This window comes from Hydractinia symbiolongicarpus, chromosome 9 (assembly GCF_029227915.1).
Source record: "Hydractinia symbiolongicarpus strain clone_291-10 chromosome 9, HSymV2.1, whole genome shotgun sequence".
Classification (NCBI taxonomy): Eukaryota; Metazoa; Cnidaria; class Hydrozoa; order Anthoathecata; family Hydractiniidae; genus Hydractinia; species Hydractinia symbiolongicarpus.
Window position 1 is genome coordinate 27584764 of NC_079883.1, and position 21526 is coordinate 27606289.

At 32.5% G+C, this 21526-nt stretch overlaps 1 protein-coding gene across 1 annotated transcript; it reads left to right on the forward strand.

Moving 5' to 3' along the window:
* The first annotated feature begins 14 nt into the window (after positions 1-14).
* On the forward strand, positions 15-4114 carry LOC130656178 (uncharacterized). The gene is made up of 5 exons (XM_057459006.1): positions 15-1013; positions 1416-1542; positions 1756-1957; positions 2624-2857; positions 3217-4114. Exons 1-5 carry the CDS (start codon positions 396-398, stop codon positions 3338-3340), a joined length of 1305 nt encoding a protein of 434 aa, XP_057314989.1. The 5' UTR covers positions 15-395; the 3' UTR covers positions 3341-4114.
* The last annotated feature ends 17412 nt before the right edge of the window (positions 4115-21526 follow it).

Below are 21526 nucleotides of genomic sequence, written 5' to 3' on the forward strand. Positions count from 1 at the left end.
TGAGCTAGCTGGCAGATTAATACATATTTACTGTACACCATTACTTTACATGAAGATTTCTTAAGGGATAGTGGAACGGAGGGCTCGTAATATCGTATTTCAGTGCTTTTTATCAACCCCACCACCCCCTTCACGCTCACAAAGTAATTGCAAAACAAGCTATAAAAGTTTTTAAAAGTTGCGTACATTCTTACTTGGACAAATTTTACTCTCTGTCTCTGCAAGCATTTAATCGGTTTTATTCAGACCCCCTGCCAGGTATGCAGATTTTATTAATTTACTGTGGGTGAAAAGTAAATAGTATTATACATAATTCATATTTCGTGGAATTTTGTAATCATTTGTTTGTTCTTGTAAGTTCCATTATTATTTGATAATTGTGTGGTCGGGCTGTGATGTCTATACAAATAATTGTTCTCGATTATATGGTTTATTTTTATTTTTTTAGAAGGAAAGAAAACTCTATGTTTCTGTGTAGAAAATATGTTTACGCGTTCACAAAAACTGTTCAAGCGAATTTATTACAAATTCGAACTATGACCTTATACGGTATTGAATTACCTGGTGTTATTTTCCAAATACAGAAAAAATCGAACGCTGTTTCGAATTCGAAGTTTTCAGAGAATCTTATAAATAAAAAGATTGATATAATCATACCGAAAAACTGTAATAATGTCCATCACAAGTTGTTACGATTACACAACGTAGAAAGAAGACATAAAGCAGAACAGACATGCGCAAAAGGATATTACAAAGATGGTGAAACTTTTCACAGAACCATAGCATACCTATCTTCACATGATAGACCTTCGATAGATTTAGACCGTTTCACTTGCATCTCGTTTCATTGGAAAGATGGAAAGCTTTTAAAAACTTTTGACAGTGGTAAAGATGCTGTAAACGAGGAAGAATATGAACTTAATTTTCTCGAATCATCACATCCCGTGTTTGCGTCTGAAGAATTTCGACCTGTTTATCACAGTTTTGATCAAACCATGACAGCCCTTCGTAACGTAAGAGGATTGAAATATCCAATATTTTGGTTCTGACGATGTCGATAAAAAAGTAGAATTTCCATTATTTGAAGATTGCCATAACCATTTTTAATATCTTTCTGTCTACTGGATTTAAAATATTATGAGAATTTTATATCGTAGTCTGACAAGCTCAAAATACCACAGATTTTCGTAGAATTAAAGAAGTAGACCACGTTGTAGAGATTTCTTTCAACTAATGCAATAAAAGATGAACTAAACGTATATTTGTTTCATTCACCGTTCTATATTTTTTATTCATGCATTTTTTTAATATGCTCTTAATCATGGAGGCTTCTGCCATAGTGTCATATGTCTAGAGAGCTTTCTGTTATTTCAACAAAAGAGAATGTAAACTTTTTTTTATTTTGATTTTTTTAGATGTCTATGCTAGATGGTGTTAAAACTCTAAATGACACAGTCCCTGAAGTTTTATCACAAAATCTGAGTGCGCATAACACGGAGCTGAATAATCCATTTATTGTTGTGGAAGGTTTAGATGGAACAGGTGAGAAGCTTTTAATAAATTTTCAAGAAAACGAATTTTTTTAAAATTTTCAGAGAAAAGACCCGCTGAAAAAATTTTCCACATATAGAGAAGAAATGTGTGTATATGTTCCTTGACCATAAATATATTGTTGAAGGAGATTTGTGTGCAATTAAATGATTTTACGGATTCACCGGTGGTTGGTTTGCTTGTGAATGTTTTTTCCTGTTTTAGGGAAATCCACCATAACGAAGAATCTATGCACACGTTTGAATGCTGTCAAAATGGCAACGCCTCCTGATTCGATACGTCATATACGAAAAAAGTTTGACCATCTACCAGAGTTGTGTCGCCGGGCTTATTATTCGTTTAGTAATTACATGGCAGCCAAGGATGTACTTGACGTCATACGAACTAGACCTGTTGTTATGGACAGGTAAGAAGTCAATAAGTTGGAAATATATTCCCTATTTAGGTAACTGACATTTCAAATAAATAAAAATGTATCAAAAGATTCCAGCATCATTGGCTTACCTGTGAAAAAAGTAGGAAAAACAAAACGACCTGTTGATTTTTGACTTTAATGACTTACATGAAGTCGAGCTCATGGTGGGGAGAAAGTTCATGAGCAACGAGAACAAAAACAACATTTTGCTTCCTCACCAAAACAAACTTTCTATTTTACTGTTATGTTTTGTATTTTGCAGACAGAAAATTACCGTTAAAAAGTGAGTTAATCATTAAAGTGTAAATATTCATTAGCAGGTTGTCTATATTGTTGTAATGAAGTGGGTATAACTTCTTGTCACTTGACCTTCTGAGTGGTCTGGTTATTACAATGCTGTTCAGAATGCACATAACATGGAGAGTAAGATCAATGGCGGAGGTCTTACTTTTGGCGTTTCGTAGCCCCTTTAATAGGTGAAAAATTTTGTCATTGAGCCAAAAAAAATTTAATGATTTCTTTTCTCACCGGTAAGTGTTTAACCTAACGGTAGGAAATGATGATCTTTTATAGTATGGAGAGAATCCTAAATATTTTGTCGTTTCTATTTTTAAAGATTAAGTATATAAATACTATACTATATATCTATTTCTTTAGATATTGGCACAGCACAACAGCATATGCGATTGCAAAAGAGGTAGCGGTAGGAATAGAACACCATCTTCCCGATGAAGAAGATTCGTTATATGCGTGGCCAGAAGACTTACTCCGTCCGTCAGCCGTTTTGTTTCTTACGACGCCGGAGAAACATCGTGATGGGAGGGTAAATGAGAGAGATGATGTGACGACAGAAGAAAGGGAGATTAGCGAAAGTGAACGCTTTAGGATGAGGTGTTTATAATCTCGTTTTCATTTGATTGTATTTTTCGCTTTTGTGCATAAGTTCATGAGTTTTCTTGTTTGTGCGTTTTTATTTAAGTGCGCATGCACAGACAAAGAAGCTCGTGTGCTTTTTATGTGCTATAACGGAGAATGAAGTCAAATAGAATCTAGCTTTAATTATGTTTTTTTTTTAATTCGTGCAAGATACAGCGCACATTGAAATATCTACATGTTGATCCTACGTTCTCAAGTATTTTGAACGACCTCGCATTTTAACCGTCGATTTTAGAGACGCTGAAGTGGTTAATCTTTTAACAGTGCATTGTCACTCTCTTGTTTTCCATTTCTAACTGTGTTTGTTTGTTTAGAATAATGGAAGTATACCGAAAAATTGGATACACTAAATGGGTTGAGGTGGACACAAGTGGAACTCAAGAAGAGAGTTTGGAAAAAGCAATTAAAGGCCTTGGAGACGTCGGAGTGGAGCTATAGCTACACAATTTTGTACACAAACAGAAGATTACGCCAAAGGTTTTGTCCATTCTTCTGTCAAGAATACGCAGTTAACAACCTTTGCGTTCATGTTATTCTGTTTTAAATGTGTTATTTAAAAATGACCTAGCTACTTTATCAACTATGTACAACTGTTTGACACAGGTAGTTATTAGTTTCATTTTGCAAATTTTACACTCGAACTTTTTCAGACGCTTTACAAAAATATCCGCCATCCAAAAAGGCGTTATCAGGTTCAATAGGGCGGATTATTTTTTTGCAACCCTAATTCTGCTCGTATGCTTTCTGCAGTATTTTCAGAATTTTGAATTCTGTTAAAATATCTGTCTGAAAAAAAACTGAGAACATGAAGAAAAACAACATTTGTGTGATAATCTTTTTTATATACATGTGAAAATGTATAACACTTTTATTTTTACGCAGAAAAGATTAGTAGTTTACTATTGTGAAGTTGGATCTTCTTCACTTAAATAAAACATTTGATGGAATGGATACTTGTGATGCTGATTACTTTCATTGCTTTTCGAAAATCAAGTACATAAATTCTAACATTTTGTTCCTTTTCTTTTCTGGGGTGAAAAATGCGTTGTTACAGATGATCTGGAAATGTACTTTTTTTCCTTCCACTAAAAAAATAATTTAAGTGAAAATCTGACTTGATTTATAAATTTTTAGCTGGTTAGATTTTTTAACATGTTAACAAAAGCTTTTTTTATGATTTTTATGTAAAGATAACAAAAGATATACAATTTATTGCTGTTCTTGTTGATATGCAAACTTCCTGCCAACTTAAGCTCCCTGGGTTTAGATACACGCTACTTCGCAACAAGTCCGCAAATTTATTGGTCAGTTAAATACAAGTGTTGCATGTTACGAAAAACGAATACGAAAGTTACTTTCAAGGTTATGTTGATCATTGCGATTGGTGACCAAGGCTGATGTTCCTGATTGAGCTTCCTTTTTAAAACGTTATAAAAATCAGTTGACCTCAATCTTGTCCCCAGGGCTCTTTTTCTCTTTCTGTAAATCTCGGATGGCGAGAATTCACCTTCTCGATAAAACCTTTAATAATTAATAACCTTATAAATTCTCTCAATTAACCTAAAAAAAAACTCTCTTAAGATTTAAATAACGTAAAATTTGGATCAAAAATATTAATGCGTCCTAAAATTGTTTACAGTGACAACCATTATTTTTTTAAATAGTGAAGAAAAATTTGAGCATACATACATCTTGCAACAAGATTCATGAATTGTGTTTACATATTCACTGCAAGTCGAAAATGAACAGCTTCTCTGACATTAAAGCTTGAGTATTAATAACTTTTTTCCCTCCTATTTTACTTCAACAGCTATTTCATTGATAACAGTAACTACTGAAGAAAAATGCTGTATAAATATTCTAAATAAAAAAAAATTAATAAAATCTTTGCAAAATCTCCTAAAATATGGAATAGTTTTTACACGTTTTTTTAGCGTTTTCTCCTAAATTTGACCCAAAAATGTCCTAAATTCTTCCAGAATCTCCTAAAATAGCGACATTTTAACTCTTGGAGTCCCAGCGTAATTTTATGTACTTGCAGAGGATGATTCTGATTCATCAGATCCTGATTTTAAGCATTCGGAGTCTGAAAGCTCTTCTGATGAGGAGCAACAACACGTTGTAAATAAAGAAGCAGATCCAAATTTCAGGCAAAAAATAAGGAGATAAATGCCCGGAATGCTACAGCACAAGGAAGGAAGAAGACGTATCAAGCAAGTTACCTGACATAGCAGAGAGATGCAATTACAAGATACCTGGTCGCGAGATGATAGCGATCCTGTAATGCACAAATTTTCCGCAATGGCTGGACTTTGGCAATGAGAACATCGAAATTTTGTATTATTCGAAATTGTTTATCACAGATGATAATGAACTAGTTTCAGCGCAAACAAAATTGTATGCTGATCAATATACTGAAGCAAATCCTGATAGTGCAACATCCCGGTAGTGGAAAACAGTCTTTATTCAAGAGCCAAAAGTATGATCAAAAAAGTATGATTATGATATTGAGCTTGTGGAGGTTACAAAATGTTTTTGTTAGATTGCTAAACTAAGTTTTCAAAAAAAAAAATTTTACAATTGCAAGGCAGCAGGTAGCAGGCTATTGAATTTCGCGGCGGAGCAATCATATCAGCAGTAATCGTTATTTACAATGTTATGTACACGTGGCTAAGCAGGCAGCGTAAAACCTTCTTTTAGGGGGAAACATTGTCTTCGAACCAGGTAGGTGCATTAACCACAGCCCTTGAAAGTTTAAGAGTGTAAATGCTACATATACTTACTACAATAAGTATAGATCGTGTCGTGTTTCCTCCACAGTCTTTATCTTCTACTCTGTTATTATTGTGTATCGAGTGTTGTTTTGTTTCGTATTTTTGATTTCCGCCAGCGAAGGCGGAATCTTTAAAATCGTCTGAGGAGATAGATAGAGAGATAGGGAGATAGATAGAGACAGCGCAGCTAGGCTGGACGCCCGAAACTTATCCAGGCTAAAGATTTTTTTCTGAGAACGAGGCTAAAATGAGTTTTAAGCCAATAAGAATCCTAAAAGTGCAACAGATTGTTTTATTATCCAATGAACAATACTTTATTTTAAGGTTTATATGCTATCGAAAGTTAAAGCTCGTGCAGTGTAGCATAAGGAAGATCGTCTTACAATGTGCCATCTTTGATGTTACGTTATTTCTTTCTTTCTATACAATTTTGCAAGTACGTAGACTAAAGCTATATTCAGCAGAACTAATTAATTATTCATGTATTTTATTTTTTATTTATTGAGTTGTATTTTAACATTACAGGTTAGTTACAATAATAATTGAGAATACTCAATGATTTGTTTAACCCATAATTCTCCGTTTTCAAGATCAACTTCAAATTTTAAAATCTTTTAGGCTAATGGCGGAAATCTTCAAGCCCCTGTGCTTCTTGTTTATTTTTCCATTGATGTTGAAGTCATTGATGAAGTTAGATGTCTTCTTTATTTAACTTAAGTCATAAGTTTACGGCACTGTGTGTTGCTGCATAAAATCCGAGAACTTTGCCAACTTCAAACAAATGCCTTTTATGTGATAACAAATGCGCATGCGCTACGACCTAACTTTCAGAATCGTCAGGAAAACATTTGCTGTCTAACTGGCGAACTGTTGTCAAATAATATTCTAATTTATTGTTTTTAACCTGGAATCCTGGCATGAAATTCTCATAAAGCATATTCTTATACAATAAAAGCGTGCACTACTGGACGTCCGTCCGACAGATTACTCCATTACCGACTGGTAGCCTTATAGTAAAGCGTTTGCTTCCAGTGCGGAAGGTCTTGGGTTCAAACCTTGGCCGAGTCATTTCAGAGACTATAAACGTGTAAATCTACCCTTTCTTCTTAGCGCTCAGCAGGAGAATAGGATTGCTATCTTAAACGGTAGTCTAGTTGAGCCACTGCTGTGCTTGCACGCCTTCGGTAGCTCAAATGGGAGCTTTAAATGAACTATGATCCCCTTCGCAGGACCCTCATTGATAACAGTACTAATAGGAACTGAAGAGGCTATTCTGGATAAATAATTTCAATAATAATAATAATAGTGACCTTTTATGATGTTGGTTGCATAATAATTAGATCTTTCTAACAAGTTTGCCTAAAGTATTGGTAACTAACTCAATATTTCACCGACCATGATGACTGATGACCAATTAAAAACACAAAAAATTGTAAAATAAGATTGTCTCGCATTCGGGCGAACAACCTTTATATTTTTTATGCTTTATTTAGTTTCCTTACCTTGAAAGAACCCACAAATCGAAAAGCTAAACGTCAAACAGTCGGTTAGATTTTTCCTCCCCTTATATGTCCCAAACGTAAAAAGCTGGAATAAATATTTAAGTATCGTTTAATCCCTGAAATCGCTAGCACTCAGACATACGATTCGCTGAAGCCTCACATATATTATTTCAAAACACTTATTTTTCAGTTTAAAAGGTTGAAACATGATTTAATTCACTTCCATCCTAATTTCAAGTGATGTTAACGTACACTTTAGCGTACACGATTTGTGAGGCGGTATTGGGTAAGTTAAAACTACATGTAGGGACGAGGAGACGAGTAGGGTACTGATAACAACTGTTGTATTTGTTTTTAACATGTGTTTGCTTTGTAAAGGGAAAGTCAACTTCTTTTTCAGGTTTATTTAGGTCCCGTCAAATCTTTAAAACATTTCACTTTTGACGTGACAAGATGTTATCTCAGTGTAAATATGGTGAAAAGTGAATATGGCGTACCAGTTATAAAAATATTCCACATTACTTATGACTCGCAAAGCATATGAAAATAAAGTTTGTTTTCTTGATTTCACGTTTGGTCATCATCTGCGATACCAACCTTGTCCCTAAGAGGTCTTGCCTTTTACCATCATGCAACAAATGCTGAAAACGAGGATATTGCAATACCGGATAGATCAAACAATAGATGAACCATCACTGTATGTAAAGCTAGAGCGATCGTAGTGTTTGATTTATTCATATTTCGCAGAATTTTATAATAATTTATTTATTCTTGTGAGAGATGACTCGAAAATCGAAAAGTGTACGCTAAACTTCAATTCGACGTTACAGAGGGAGAGAGGAGGGGGGAGGATTCTTAAATGATCATATATTTCATATCATAAAACATCGATTTTTTAGGGGAATAGAAAGTATCTGAACTGATTGTTGGCTGCACCGTGCATTCTTCTCGTTGTGAGTCATCCCTGGTATGATTATTATTTAAAGTTATAATGTGGTCTCGCGGATTGCTGTGATGTCTCACATTAATATTTATTATCGATTATGGTTATACTTTATTTATTATCATTCTTATATTATTTATCAAAGAAAGAAAAAATGACTCTAATATTTCTAGAAAATATGTTCGCACATTCTCAAAACCATTTCAAGCTAATTAAGTACAAACTGGATATGCACCATGTTTGGAATAGAATTAACTGATGCTATTGTCGAAATACAGAAAAAATCGAACGCTGTTTCGAATTCGAAGTTTTCAGAGAATCTTATAAATAAAAAGATTGATATAATCATACCGAAAAACTGTAATAATGTCCATCACAAGTTGTTACGATTACACAACGTAGAAAGAAGACATAAAGCAGAACAGACATGCGCAAAAGGATATTACAAAGATGGTGAAACTTTTCACAGAACCATAGCATACTTATCTTCACATGATAGACCTTTGATAGATTTAGACCGTTTCACTTGCATCTCGTTTCATTGGAAAGATGGAAAGCTTTTAAAAACTTTTGACAGTGGTAAAGATGCTGTAAACGAGGAAGAATATGAACTTAATTTTCTCGAATCATCACATCCCGTGTTTGCGTCTGAAGAATTTCGACCTGTTTATCACAGTTTTGATCAAACCAAGACAGTGCTTCGTAACGTAAGTGGGATGAGATCTCTATAATAATACGCCAGTTCTGTCTGTCTGTGACTTTTGCAAAGTGGATAAAATTTCTTTGATAAAGTCTATAAAACATCGTCTAAAAATTTGTTCTGTAAATTACCAAACTTTGACGTTAAAGCAATATTGACGTCAAAGGAAAGTATATTAAGATTAGTGAAGCCATTGCATTGCGCTTTTAAATTTAAGGCTAAATAACTTGGAAACGGGTGGAAATAACTGACGTCATATCCTGCGTAGGTAACTAGGGACCACCTTTGACCAATTTGGGTAAGTTTCCCAAACCTGGGTCCCTGAATCCGTTTCGGGAATGGACGGGTTGATGACGTCATCAAAAAACCTTCAAACCCTAATATCTCTGCAACCGTTTGTCAAAAATACACGATCCTATACATTTTCTTGATCGGCGTTTCAAGATCTATACGATGAAGGCAACAGGCATACACATTTCTGAAAAAAAAAGTTTTGTGTTCTGACATGTCTCTGCTGACGTCATCAAAATTTAAATGACGGTCATTTTTCTCTGTTATCCTGCCTAAGTGGATTTTTCCACGGGCCTTATCGACTAGTCTATATATTAATAAGCCAGTTCCGTGTGTCTGTAACAGGCAAAGTTGATATCGTCATTTTCCTTTGATGTCGCCGAAAAAAATCTTTGATGTTGCCGAAAAAAATATGTCTTCTTTGTCGAGAAAAGCCGCGAGTTTTATGTGGTTTGTTAAATGAAGTTCTAGCACAAGGTAACGGAAATTGTGTTTGCAAAAAAGATGGCTGTTCTTTTTAAGCAATTTCTACTCTTTCCTTCAAAATAAATCTTTACAAAAGCATTTAAAAAGGGGCATGGTATATAAATGAAGTATAGAAAGGTTTCTGTAAGGTTTGTTTATGTTTTTTTCAGTTTTGATGATATTATTGATGCGAGACATGTTTGTTAGCTAGCATCATAAAACCAACCACACCAACAACAACCTAATAGCTAGCTAGCTCGGACTTTATAAATATGTAGCCATGTTCTTTATACCTAGCAAAGTCGCCAGTTTATATTTAAGTGACCAGCTATTAGCTGCTGTAGCTACCTTATTTTAGCTTCAGTTTTATGTTGCTTTTTACATGTAAGCTAATCTTAGTGGTCTTTGCTAAGAATGTGACTGTAACTTATTTTAATTGACATTTTAAGCTTAAATTAACAACCCACAACAACTTTTAAAAAAGTATTACATAATATTTAAGAAGAGTTTAAGGACTGTTTTCAAGCAAATAATGTATTTTTCACAATTTGTGTATGCAAATAATGTATTTTTCACATTTTGTGTAACTAAACTTATATACATCGGTTACATGCAATATGACGAAACGATTTTTATTTAACATGTAGTAATTCTGGTACCTTAAGTGTAGTGATTTTTGTTGTTCTAGATTTTCTGACTAAAATGTTTTTGTTTATGACATTTTGTCTTATTAAGAAAAGTTTCAACTTTTTTGAGGGAGTACAACACCGAAAAGACTTGTGTTTTTTTTTTATATTTTGCATAAATTCTTACCGGGCAGGACAACATACCGAAATGACTGATCCCTCTCTATTTATAAATTTGATACGTTCCAAATCGCAGTTTTTTGAAATTTTGAGTAATATTTAATGAGTACAAGATACAAATACTGATTTTTGTTGAATCAGAAGTATTTCCTAGAACCATTCTTTTTTTACACTTTTGTGGAGAAAAAGTGTATGCAATATCATCAGAATAACTGATTTTGTTGCAAACTGTTTTTCTTTTTCACATTTTGGATTGAAATATTGTTATAAAGGGCATATATCAATAGACATATATATACCAAAATAATTAAATTCTGCAAACTTTGATTTTGTCGTTCACCTCTCATCTTTTATATTTTGATTAAACTTTTGAGGAAAATCATAGGAATTATTTAGAATATGTATTTTGTGTTAGAAATTTAGTGCAAAAATTGACGTAAAATGAACTGTTAAATTGATTGTTGTTGTTTTAACATGAATTATGACTCAAACTTTGTTTTTGCATTTCTAATTTGACTAATTAGCCTAAAAATTTGCCAATTGGTTTTACACTCTGTTCTTTTTTATATATATTTTATGTAAACATAGAAGTACACAAGTAAAGTTAGAAGCTACAAGAAGTTAATTCGAAAGTGAAGAGTGGAGCTAGAAGTAGTAAAGAAAAGTTAGAAGTAGAAAATGAAAGCTTGGGTTTAACGTAGATTTGGATTCACAAATAGTAAGAACTTTTTAGATATTTTTAGACGTTATGTTTTTATGTCGCTAGAGTTACGTGTCAGGCAGACTCGCATTTGCCAGGAAAAAGTCACTTAAGAGCTTCAAATTCTTTATATTTTACCGCGTTTTTTTTTACACTTTTTTGCATAATTAATGTTATCAAACAAATGTGCTAGCGAAACTTTTGGTTTGTTGAACCTACTGCAAATGTCATAATTTTTATATTGCCATTGTTTCTCTTTATATGTGTTTTACTAAGCATAAATAGCTAGCTGGCGTCTTCCCAGTTTAACTATATTTAACTGGGTATCTGTCTTATCTAATGTTACCTTCAAGCTCCATATCTAAACCTAGCTAGCTAACTGATGATTAATGTTGTTATTCCTCTTTTAGCTATTTATATCCACCTTAGTAGTCAAACTTAGGGATCTTATTTGAGCACGAATTATGATGTAACAAGCCACAAAATATTTCAAAGACTTATTGAACTTTTAGGGTAGTGTGAGGAAAAATTTTACTTTAAGAGGAATGATTTTGTAAAACTAAAGTGTGTGCGTTAATTGGAGTAAGTTTTATTGTTTTGTTGTTGACATCCTGTTAAACTTCTGTAAGCTCGCATGTAAATTACAAGGTTATATATTTTTGCAAGGGTAGTGGTTGATATTTTTACAAAGTTTGTTGACATTTTTTGGGAAATTTACCTGGGTTTTTTACATTTGTGGTTAAAATTTCTCAGCAGAGAATAGTATGGTTGCCGATTATATTGTTTGTGTTGCAAACTGCTGTTTTTTAAATGTTGTGTAAACTTTTGTGGAAAAAGACCACATGCAAAATACTGAAAGAACAAATTTTTGTACAATTTGTGAGCTGAAGTTGGATTTTTTTTTATATTTTGTTTTATAAACTTTTTTTAAGCTTTAAACTAACTGTAAGTAATGTAATTACGGGAATAAATATTTGGTGATGATAAAAAATTACTGAATGTTCAGACTGAAACTGTTTAACTTTTGTGAGGGAGGACCATATGCAAGTATATATACTAAAAATAATAATTTGATATTTTACACTTTCCAAGTTGTATTTTTGTATGCACTTAAATGACTGCTTTTTCTGAGTTGAATTTGATGGGTTTCATATCAATTTTGTGGAAGATTTTATGGGTGAAAACAATATAAAACATGCCAATTGAACTGATTTTTGTTCATATTTTGATTTGCTCCTCATAAACCTTTGTGTTCTACATTTATTGTAAACTTTTGTGAGGAAGGACCATATATATATATACAATGTTTTCAAAATAATGATTTTTGTTGATTTGAAATCTACTCCTTGCTCATTGCTTTTTCGACATTTCAGTTTAAAATGTTTGGTAAAGTCAGTACGGATCACGAGACAAAAAAATTGTTTTGTTAACCGGTTAATTTTTACATTTTGTGCATATTTTTGCGGGAGAGGATGGTATGCAACCGAATAAATGATTTTTCAAAGTTTAACTTTTTGTTTTTAGGTGTTTTGTGTTTGTTTAAGTTTGGCTTTTTGAAATTGTTTAAAATGCGTAAAGAACTTATTTCATAGATCTGTGCTTACTGTTGCAAGCCTTTCTTTTCGACACTTTAGATTAAAATATTGAAGGTTTTCAACATAATCACATAATAAGATGTATACATATTTGAGATATGTGTTATTTCTGACATTATTATTATTGTTGTCGTAACTGTCTGGGTTGTGACTGTCAATGTTGTAACTTTCTACTAACTAGATTTTACACCTTGCACGCCGTTGTTTTTCATATTTTGTCTGAAGTTTTGTTGGGAGGATTTCATGCGATTTGACATTTGATATTTTGTGTTAGATTTTAAGAACTTTTTTGTTAAATTATGACTTATATACTTTCTTTTTATGCATTTTTTTTAGTAAAAGGCATATTCAATATACTGAAATATTTGCTGATGTCATCAAAATTCAAATGACAGAACTTTTCAATTGTTTTTCTGCCTAAGTGGATTTTTCCACGGGCCTAATCGACTAGTCTATCTCTTATAATAATACGCTAAGTGTGTCCGTCTGTCTGTGACAGGCAAAGTTGATATCGTCATTTTCCTTTGATGTTGCCGAAAAAAATCTTTGATGTTGCCGAAAAAAATATGTCTTCTTTGTCGTGAAAAGCCGCGAGTTTTGTGTGGTTTGTTAAATGAAGTTCTAGCACAAAGTAACGGAAATTGTGTTTGCAAAAAAGATGGCTGATGGCTTAAGCATTTGTCTTCTCTTGCCTTCAAAATAAATCTTTACAAAAGCATTTAAAAAGGGGCATGGTATATAAATGAAGTATAGAAAGGTTTCTGTAAGGTTTGTTTATGTTTTTTAAAGTTTTGATGATATTATTGATGCGAGACATGTTTGTTAGCTAGCATCAACCACACCAACAACAACTAGCTAGGTAGCTAGGAATTTATAAATATGTAGCCATGTTCTTTATACCTTGCTAAGTCTCCAGTTTATATTTAAGTGACCAGCTATTAGCTGCTGTAGCTACCTTATGTTAGCTTCAGTTTTATGTTGCTTTTTACATGTAAGCTAATCTTAGTGGTCTTTGCTAAGAATGTGACTGTAACTTATTTTAATTGACATTTTAAGCTTAAATTAACAAGCCACAACAACTTTTAAAAAAGTATTACATAATATTTAAGAAGAGTTTAAGGACTGTTTTTAAGCAAATAATGTATTTTTCACAATTTGTGTATGCAAATAATGTATTTTTCACATTTTGTGTAACTAAACTTATATACATCAGTTACATGCAATATGACGAAACGATTTTTATTTAACATGTAGTAATTCTGGTACCTTAAGTGTAGTGATTTTTGTTGTTCTAGATGTTCTGACTAAAATGTTTTTGTTTATGGCATTTTGTCTCAATTAAGAAAAGTTTCAACTTTTTTGAGGGAGTACAACACCGAAAAAACTTGTGTTTTTTTTATATTTTGTATAAATTCTTACCGGGCAGGACTCTGTACAACATACCGAAATGACTGATCCCTCTCTATTTATAAATTTGATGCGTTCCAAATCACAGTTTTTTGAAATTTTGGGTAATATTTAATGAGTACCAGATGCAAATACTGATTTTTGTTGAATCAGAAGTATTTCCTACAACCATTCTTTTTTTACACTTTTGTGGAGAAAAAGTGTATGCCAATTGAACTGATTTTTGTTCATATTTTGATTTGCTCCTCATAAACCTTTGCGTTCTACATTTATTGTAAACTTTTGTGAGGAAGGACCATATATATATACAATGTTTTCAAAATAATGATTTTTGTTGATTTGGAATTTACTCCTTGCTCATTGCTTTTTCGACATTTCAGGTTAAAATGTTTGGTAAAGTCAGTACGGATCATTAGATAAAAAATTGTTTTGTTAACCGGTTAATTTTTACATTTTGTGCATATTTTTGCAGGAGAGGATGGTATGCAACCGAATAAATGATTTTTCAAAGTTTAACTTTTTGTTTTTAGGTGTTTTGTGTTTGTTTAAGTATGGCTTTTTGATATTATTCAGGTTGTATTGTTGTATAAGCATTTAGGGAAAAGACAATGTTTAAAATGCGTAAAGAACTTATTTCATAGATCTGTGCTTACTGTTGCAAGCCTTTCTTTTCGACACTTCAGATTAAAATATTGAAGGTTTTCAACATAATCACATAATAATATACATATTTGAGATATGTGTTATTTCTGACATTATTATTATTGTTGTCGTAACTGTCTGGGTTGTGACTGTCAATGTTGTCACTTTCTACTAACTAGATTTTACACCTTCCATGCCATTGTTTTTCATATTTTGTCTGAAGTTTTGTTGGGAGGATTTCATGCAATTTGACATTTGATATTTTGTGTTAGATTTTAAGAACTTTTTTGTTAAATTATGACTTATATACTTTCTTTTTATGCATTTTCAGATTATTTTTTTTAGTAAAAGGCATATTCAATATACTGAAATATTTGCTGATGTCATCAAAATTCAAATGACAGAACTTTTCAATTGTTTTTCTGCCTAAGTGGATTTTTCCACGGGCCTAATCGACTAGTCTATCTCTTATAATAATACGCTAAGTGTGTCCGTCTGTCTGTGACAGGCAAAGTTGATATCGTCATTTTCCTTTGATGTTGCCGAAAAAAATCTTTGATGTTGCCGAAAAAAATATGTCTTCTTTGTCGTGAAAAGCCGCGAGTTTTGTGTGGTTTGTTAAATGAAGTTCTAGCACAAAGTAACGGAAATTGTGTTTGCAAAAAAGATGGCTGATGGCTTAAGCATTTGTCTTCTCTTGCCTTCAAAATAAATCTTTACAAAAGCATTTAAAAAGGGGCATGGTATATAAATGAAGTATAGAAAGGTTTCTGTAAGGTTTGTTTATGTTTTTTAAAGTTTTGATGATATTATTGATGCGAGACATGTTTGTTAGCTAGCATCAACCACACCAACAACAACTAGCTAGGTAGCTAGGAATTTATAAATATGTAGCCATGTTCTTTATACCTTGCTAAGTCTCCAGTTTATATTTAAGTGACCAGCTATTAGCTGCTGTAGCTACCTTATGTTAGCTTCAGTTTTATGTTGCTTTTTACATGTAAGCTAATCTTAGTGGTCTTTGCTAAGAATGTGACTGTAACTTTTTTTAATTGACATTTTAAGCTTAAATTAACAAGCCACAACAACTTTTAAAAAAGTATTACATAATATTTAAGAACAGTTTAAGGACTGTTTTTAAGCAAATAATGTATTTTTCACAATTTGTGTATGCAAATAATGTATTTTTCACATTTTGTGTAACTAAACTTATATACATCAGTTACATGCAATATGACGAAACGATTTTTATTTAACATGTAGTAATTCTGGTACCTTAAGTGTAGTGATTTTTGTTGTTCTAGATGTTCTGACTAAAATGTTTTTGTTTATGGCATTTTGTCTCAATTAAGAAAAGTTTCAACTTTTTTGAGGGAGTACAACACCGAAAAAACTTGTGTTTTTTTTATATTTTGTATAAATTCTTACCGGGCAGGACTCTGTACAACATACCGAAATGACTGATCCCTCTCTATTTATAAATTTGATGCGTTCCAAATCACAGTTTTTTGAAATTTTGGGTAATATTTAATGAGTACCAGATGCAAATACTGATTTTTGTTGAATCAGAAGTATTTCCTACAACCATTCTTTTTTTACACTTTTGTGGAGAAAAAGTGTATGCCAATTGAACTGATTTTTGTTCATATTTTGATTTGCTCCTCATAAACCTTTGCGTTCTACATTTATTGTAAACTTTTGTGAGGAAGGACCATATATATATACAATGTTTTCAAAATAATGATTTTTGTTGATTTGGAATTTACTCCTTGCTCATTGCTTTTTCGACATTTCAGGTTAAAATGTTTGGTAAAGTCAGTACGGATCATTAGATAAAAAATTGTTTTGTTAACCGGTTAATTTTTACATTTTGTGCATATTTTTGCAGGAGAGGATGGTATGCAACCGAATAAATGATTTTTCAAAGTTTAACTTTTTGTTTTTAGGTGTTTTGTGTTTGTTTAAGTATGGCTTTTTGATATTATTCAGGTTGTATTGTTGTATAAGCATTTAGGGAAAAGACAATGTTTAAAATGCGTAAAGAACTTATTTCATAGATCTGTGCTTACTGTTGCAAGCCTTTCTTTTCGACACTTCAGATTAAAATATTGAAGGTTTTCAACATAATCACATAATAATATACATATTTGAGATATGTGTTATTTCTGACATTATTATTATTGTTGTCGTAACTGTCTGGGTTGTGACTGTCAATGTTGTCACTTTCTACTAACTAGATTTTACACCTTCCATGCCATTGTTTTTCATATTTTGTCTGAAGTTTTGTTGGGAGGATTTCATGCAATTTGACATTTGATATTTTGTGTTAGATTTTAAGAACTTTTTTGTTAAATTATGACTTATATACTTTCTTTTTATGCATTTTCAGATTATTTTTTTTAGTAAAAGGCATATTCAATATACTGAAATATTTGCTGATGTCATCAAAATTCAAATGACAGAACTTTTCAATTGTTTTTCTGCCTAAGTGGATTTTTCCACGGGCCTAATCGACTAGTATATTAATAAGCCAGTTCCGTGTGTCTGTAACAGGCAAAGTTGATATCGTCATTTTCCTTTGATGTCGCCGAAAAAAATCTTTGATGTTGCCGAAAAAAATATGTCTTCTTTGTCGAGAAAAGCCGCGAGTTTTATGTGGTTTGTTAAATGAAGTTCTAGCACAAGGTAACGGAAATTGTGGCAACGACTTCATTTAGCACCGGGCTAAGTGGTCCCGACACACGACGTACAACATAACTAACAACCTTCATACTTTATCGACATAAAAAGCCGACAGACGTTCAGTCATACTTCTCCAACCAAATGGACCCGACAAATGAAACCGCATTATCCGACATCCTCTCTATATAACAAATACATATTTTTTCTGTCGATGGTCATACCAACGTAATATCGCATAATACTGCATAATACCTTCATAATACTCTCTGTCGCTACATAACAAATACATATTTTTTCTGTCAATAATCCATAACCAACGTAATATCGCATAATACTGCATAATACTGCATAATACCTTTATAATTCAAAAAAAGTACATAAATTTTCTGTCGATGGCCATAACAACGTAATATCGCATAATACTGCATAATGCCTTCATAATACTCTCTGTCGTTACATAAAAAATACAAAAATTTTCTGTCGATGGCCATACCAACGTAATATCGCATAATACTGCATAATGCCTTCATAATACTCTCTATCGTTCCATAAAAAATACATATTTTTTCTGTCAATAATCCATAACCAACGTAATATCGCATAATACTGCATAATACTGCATAATACCTTTATAATTCAAAAAAAGTACATAAATTTTCTGTCGATGGCCATAACAACGTAATATCGCATAATACTGCATAATACCTTCATAATTCATAAAAAACACATAAATTTTCTGTCGATGGCCATACCAACGTAATATCGCATAATACTGCATAATACTGCATAATACCTTTATAATTCAAAAAAAGTACTTAAATTTTCTGTCGATGGCCATAACAACGTAATATCGCATAATACTGCATAATGCCTTCATAATACTCTCTATCGTTCCATAAAAAATACATATTTTTTCTGTCAATAATCCATAACCAACGTAATATCGCATAATACTGCATAATACTGCATAATACCTTTATAATTCAAAAAAAGTACATAAATTTTCTGTCGATGGCCATAACAACGTAATATCGCATAATACTGCATAATACCTTCATAATTCATAAAAAACACATAAATTTTCTGTCGATGGCCATACCAACGTAATATCGCATAATACTGCATAATACTGCATAATACCTTTATAATTCAAAAAAAGTACTTAAATTTTCTGTCGATGGCCATAACAACGTAATATCGCATAATACTGCATAATACCTTCATAATTCATAAAAAACACATAAATTTTCTGTCGATGGCCATACCAACGTAATATCGCATAATACTGCATAATACTGCATAATACCTTTATAATTCAAAAAAAGTACTTAAATTTTCTGTCGATGGCCATACCAACGTAATATCGCATAATACTGCATAATACTGCATAATACCTTCATAATTCATAAAAAACACATAAATTTTCTGTCGATGGCCATACCAACGTAATATCGCATAATACTGCATAATACTGCATAATACCTTTATAATTCAAAAAAAGTACTTAAATTTTCTGTCGATGGCCATAACAACGTAATATCGCATAATACTGCATAATACCTTCATAATTCATAAAAAATACATAAATTTTCTGTCGATGGCCATACCAACGTAATATCGCATAATACTGCATAATACCTTCATAATACTCTCTGTCGTTCCATAAAAAATACATATTTTTTCTGTCGATGGCCATACCAACGTAATATCGCATAATACTGCATAATACCTTCATAATACTCTCTATCGTTCCATAAAAAATACAAATTTTTTTTGTCGATGGCCATACCAACGTAATATCACAGAATACAGCATAATACCTTCATAATACTCTCAATCGTTCCATAATAATATTATATTTTTCTGTCAATAATCCATAACCAACGTAATATCGCATAATATTGCATATTACCCTTATAATACTCTCTATCGCTACATAACAAATGCATTTTTTTGTAGATAGGCTATAACCAACGTAATATGCCACATTATTCCGCAGTAGAAACAAGTGTTCTCCCTGGAAATGACGTATCAAAATTTCTAAAGTAGACCAATTAATGCAAAGTGATCACATATTGAAAAAAACAACAATTGAGGTTGAGTATACATCCATTTACCAATAGAAATGATATTATGGCAAAATACTCTTCTGCGAAATGATACATCAAAAGTCCTACATTAAAAGTCCTCAAGCACGCCAATCAAGAGAAGACTTTATACTTTAAACTAAACAAACACTGATGTTGAATACACGTCAATACACAAAGAGACACTATATTTTGGACAAGTACTTTGCCGCGATATAAAAAAATGAAAGTTCTAAAGCAGACTAATCAATGTGTAGACTTTACACTGTAATTGAACAAATATTGAGGTTGGATACACATCCATCCACCAATAGAAGTCATATTTGACTAAATACCCTCCAAGAAAATGACACATCAAAAGTCCCAAAGCAGACCAATCGAAGGAAAAACTATTCACTATAAACCAAACCAACACTGATGTTGGATAACAATCCATTCACAAATAGACACTATACTTTGGACGAATACGCTTTCGCGAAAAGATGAAGCACGCCAATCAAGAGAAGACTTTACGCCTTAAATTAAACATTCAGTGAGGTTGGGTGCACATCTATGCACCAATAGAAACAATATTCTGGACAAATACCCCCTCGCAAATGACACAGTAAAAGTCTTAAGCCGTTAGATTTGAGGAAAGATGTATAGTATGCACTAAAAAGGCGGTTTTGTTCTATATACACATGCAATAGAGACGACAGTGACAGCTTGGATAAGACTATTTAAAAAATGACCTAATAGATCTATTCAAATAAAGCCTCCCTAAACCAGTAAGTAAATGGGATATTCCACAATACATGGCTAAAAAACAACCTGGATGAAAGTAAAGGTCGAAATCCTAGCAGAAAAATTAAAAGAAGTCTGTAAATGTGAGACACATCCATACGTCATTTAAGGTAACACTTTTAGAAGTTGAGGTATGTGCAAAATAAGATCTGAGATATTTTAAAAGACCAATCAAAGAGAAAATTTTATACTTTACCCTGCACAAACACTTATGCTGGAAATACATCCATACACAAATAGAAACAATTTTATGGAGAAATACCCTCCCTGGAAATGACGCATCAACAGTCCTAAAGCAGACCAATCAATGCGAAAGCTTTACAATATAAACCAATCTGAGGGAACACGTTGCACTATAGAGGTATTGAGGTAGGATACAAATACATCCACTAATAGAACAGATATTTTGACAAAATACCAAAACTGCATTCTGGACAAATATTCTCTCGCGAAAAAACATATTAAAAGTCTTAAGGCAGACCAATCTGACGACAGACGTTATAGTATACACTGAACAAGCAGTAGTGCTTTATACCCATTGATTCATCTATAGAAACAATCTCTTGGACAATTACTCTTCTCTGAATAGCATGTTAGATGTCCTAAAGCAGACCAATCAAAGAAAGTGGTTGCAACCTTAACGGTTATTTTTATAGTATAAGACCACTGAGGTTGAATACATATCTATACACCAATAGAAAGATATGTTCCCATAATAGATGCTAAACAGCAGTTAGTATTCTGTACCCATCGATACAACACCAAAAACAATATTATAGACAAATGCCATCTCGTGAAATGACATATTAAAAGTCTCAAAGCATGTCGATCTTAGGGAAGTCGTCAAACAATACATTGAACAGACAGCAGTGTGCTATACCCACTCATACTTCATTAGAAGCGATTCTATGTTCATTCGAACTGACATTATTAGATGTCCTAAAACATGACAATCCGAGGGAAGACGATATACTATACATTAAACAAGTGGTATTATTCTATACTTATCCATACACCAAGAGATACGATGTTCTGGACAAATACCTTCCTGCGTAATGACACATCAAAGGTCCGAAACCAGACCAATACACTACACAATATAGAATCTTAGATCCTTTAAAAGGGCAAATAAATTCAAAGGAAAACCATCTTCTGGTCAGTAATAAAGCAGAAATGCTGGACCCATTCATAAGTCAATGAAAAGGAAATTTTGCGAGAATTTTTAGCTCCATTGAAATATTAGATGC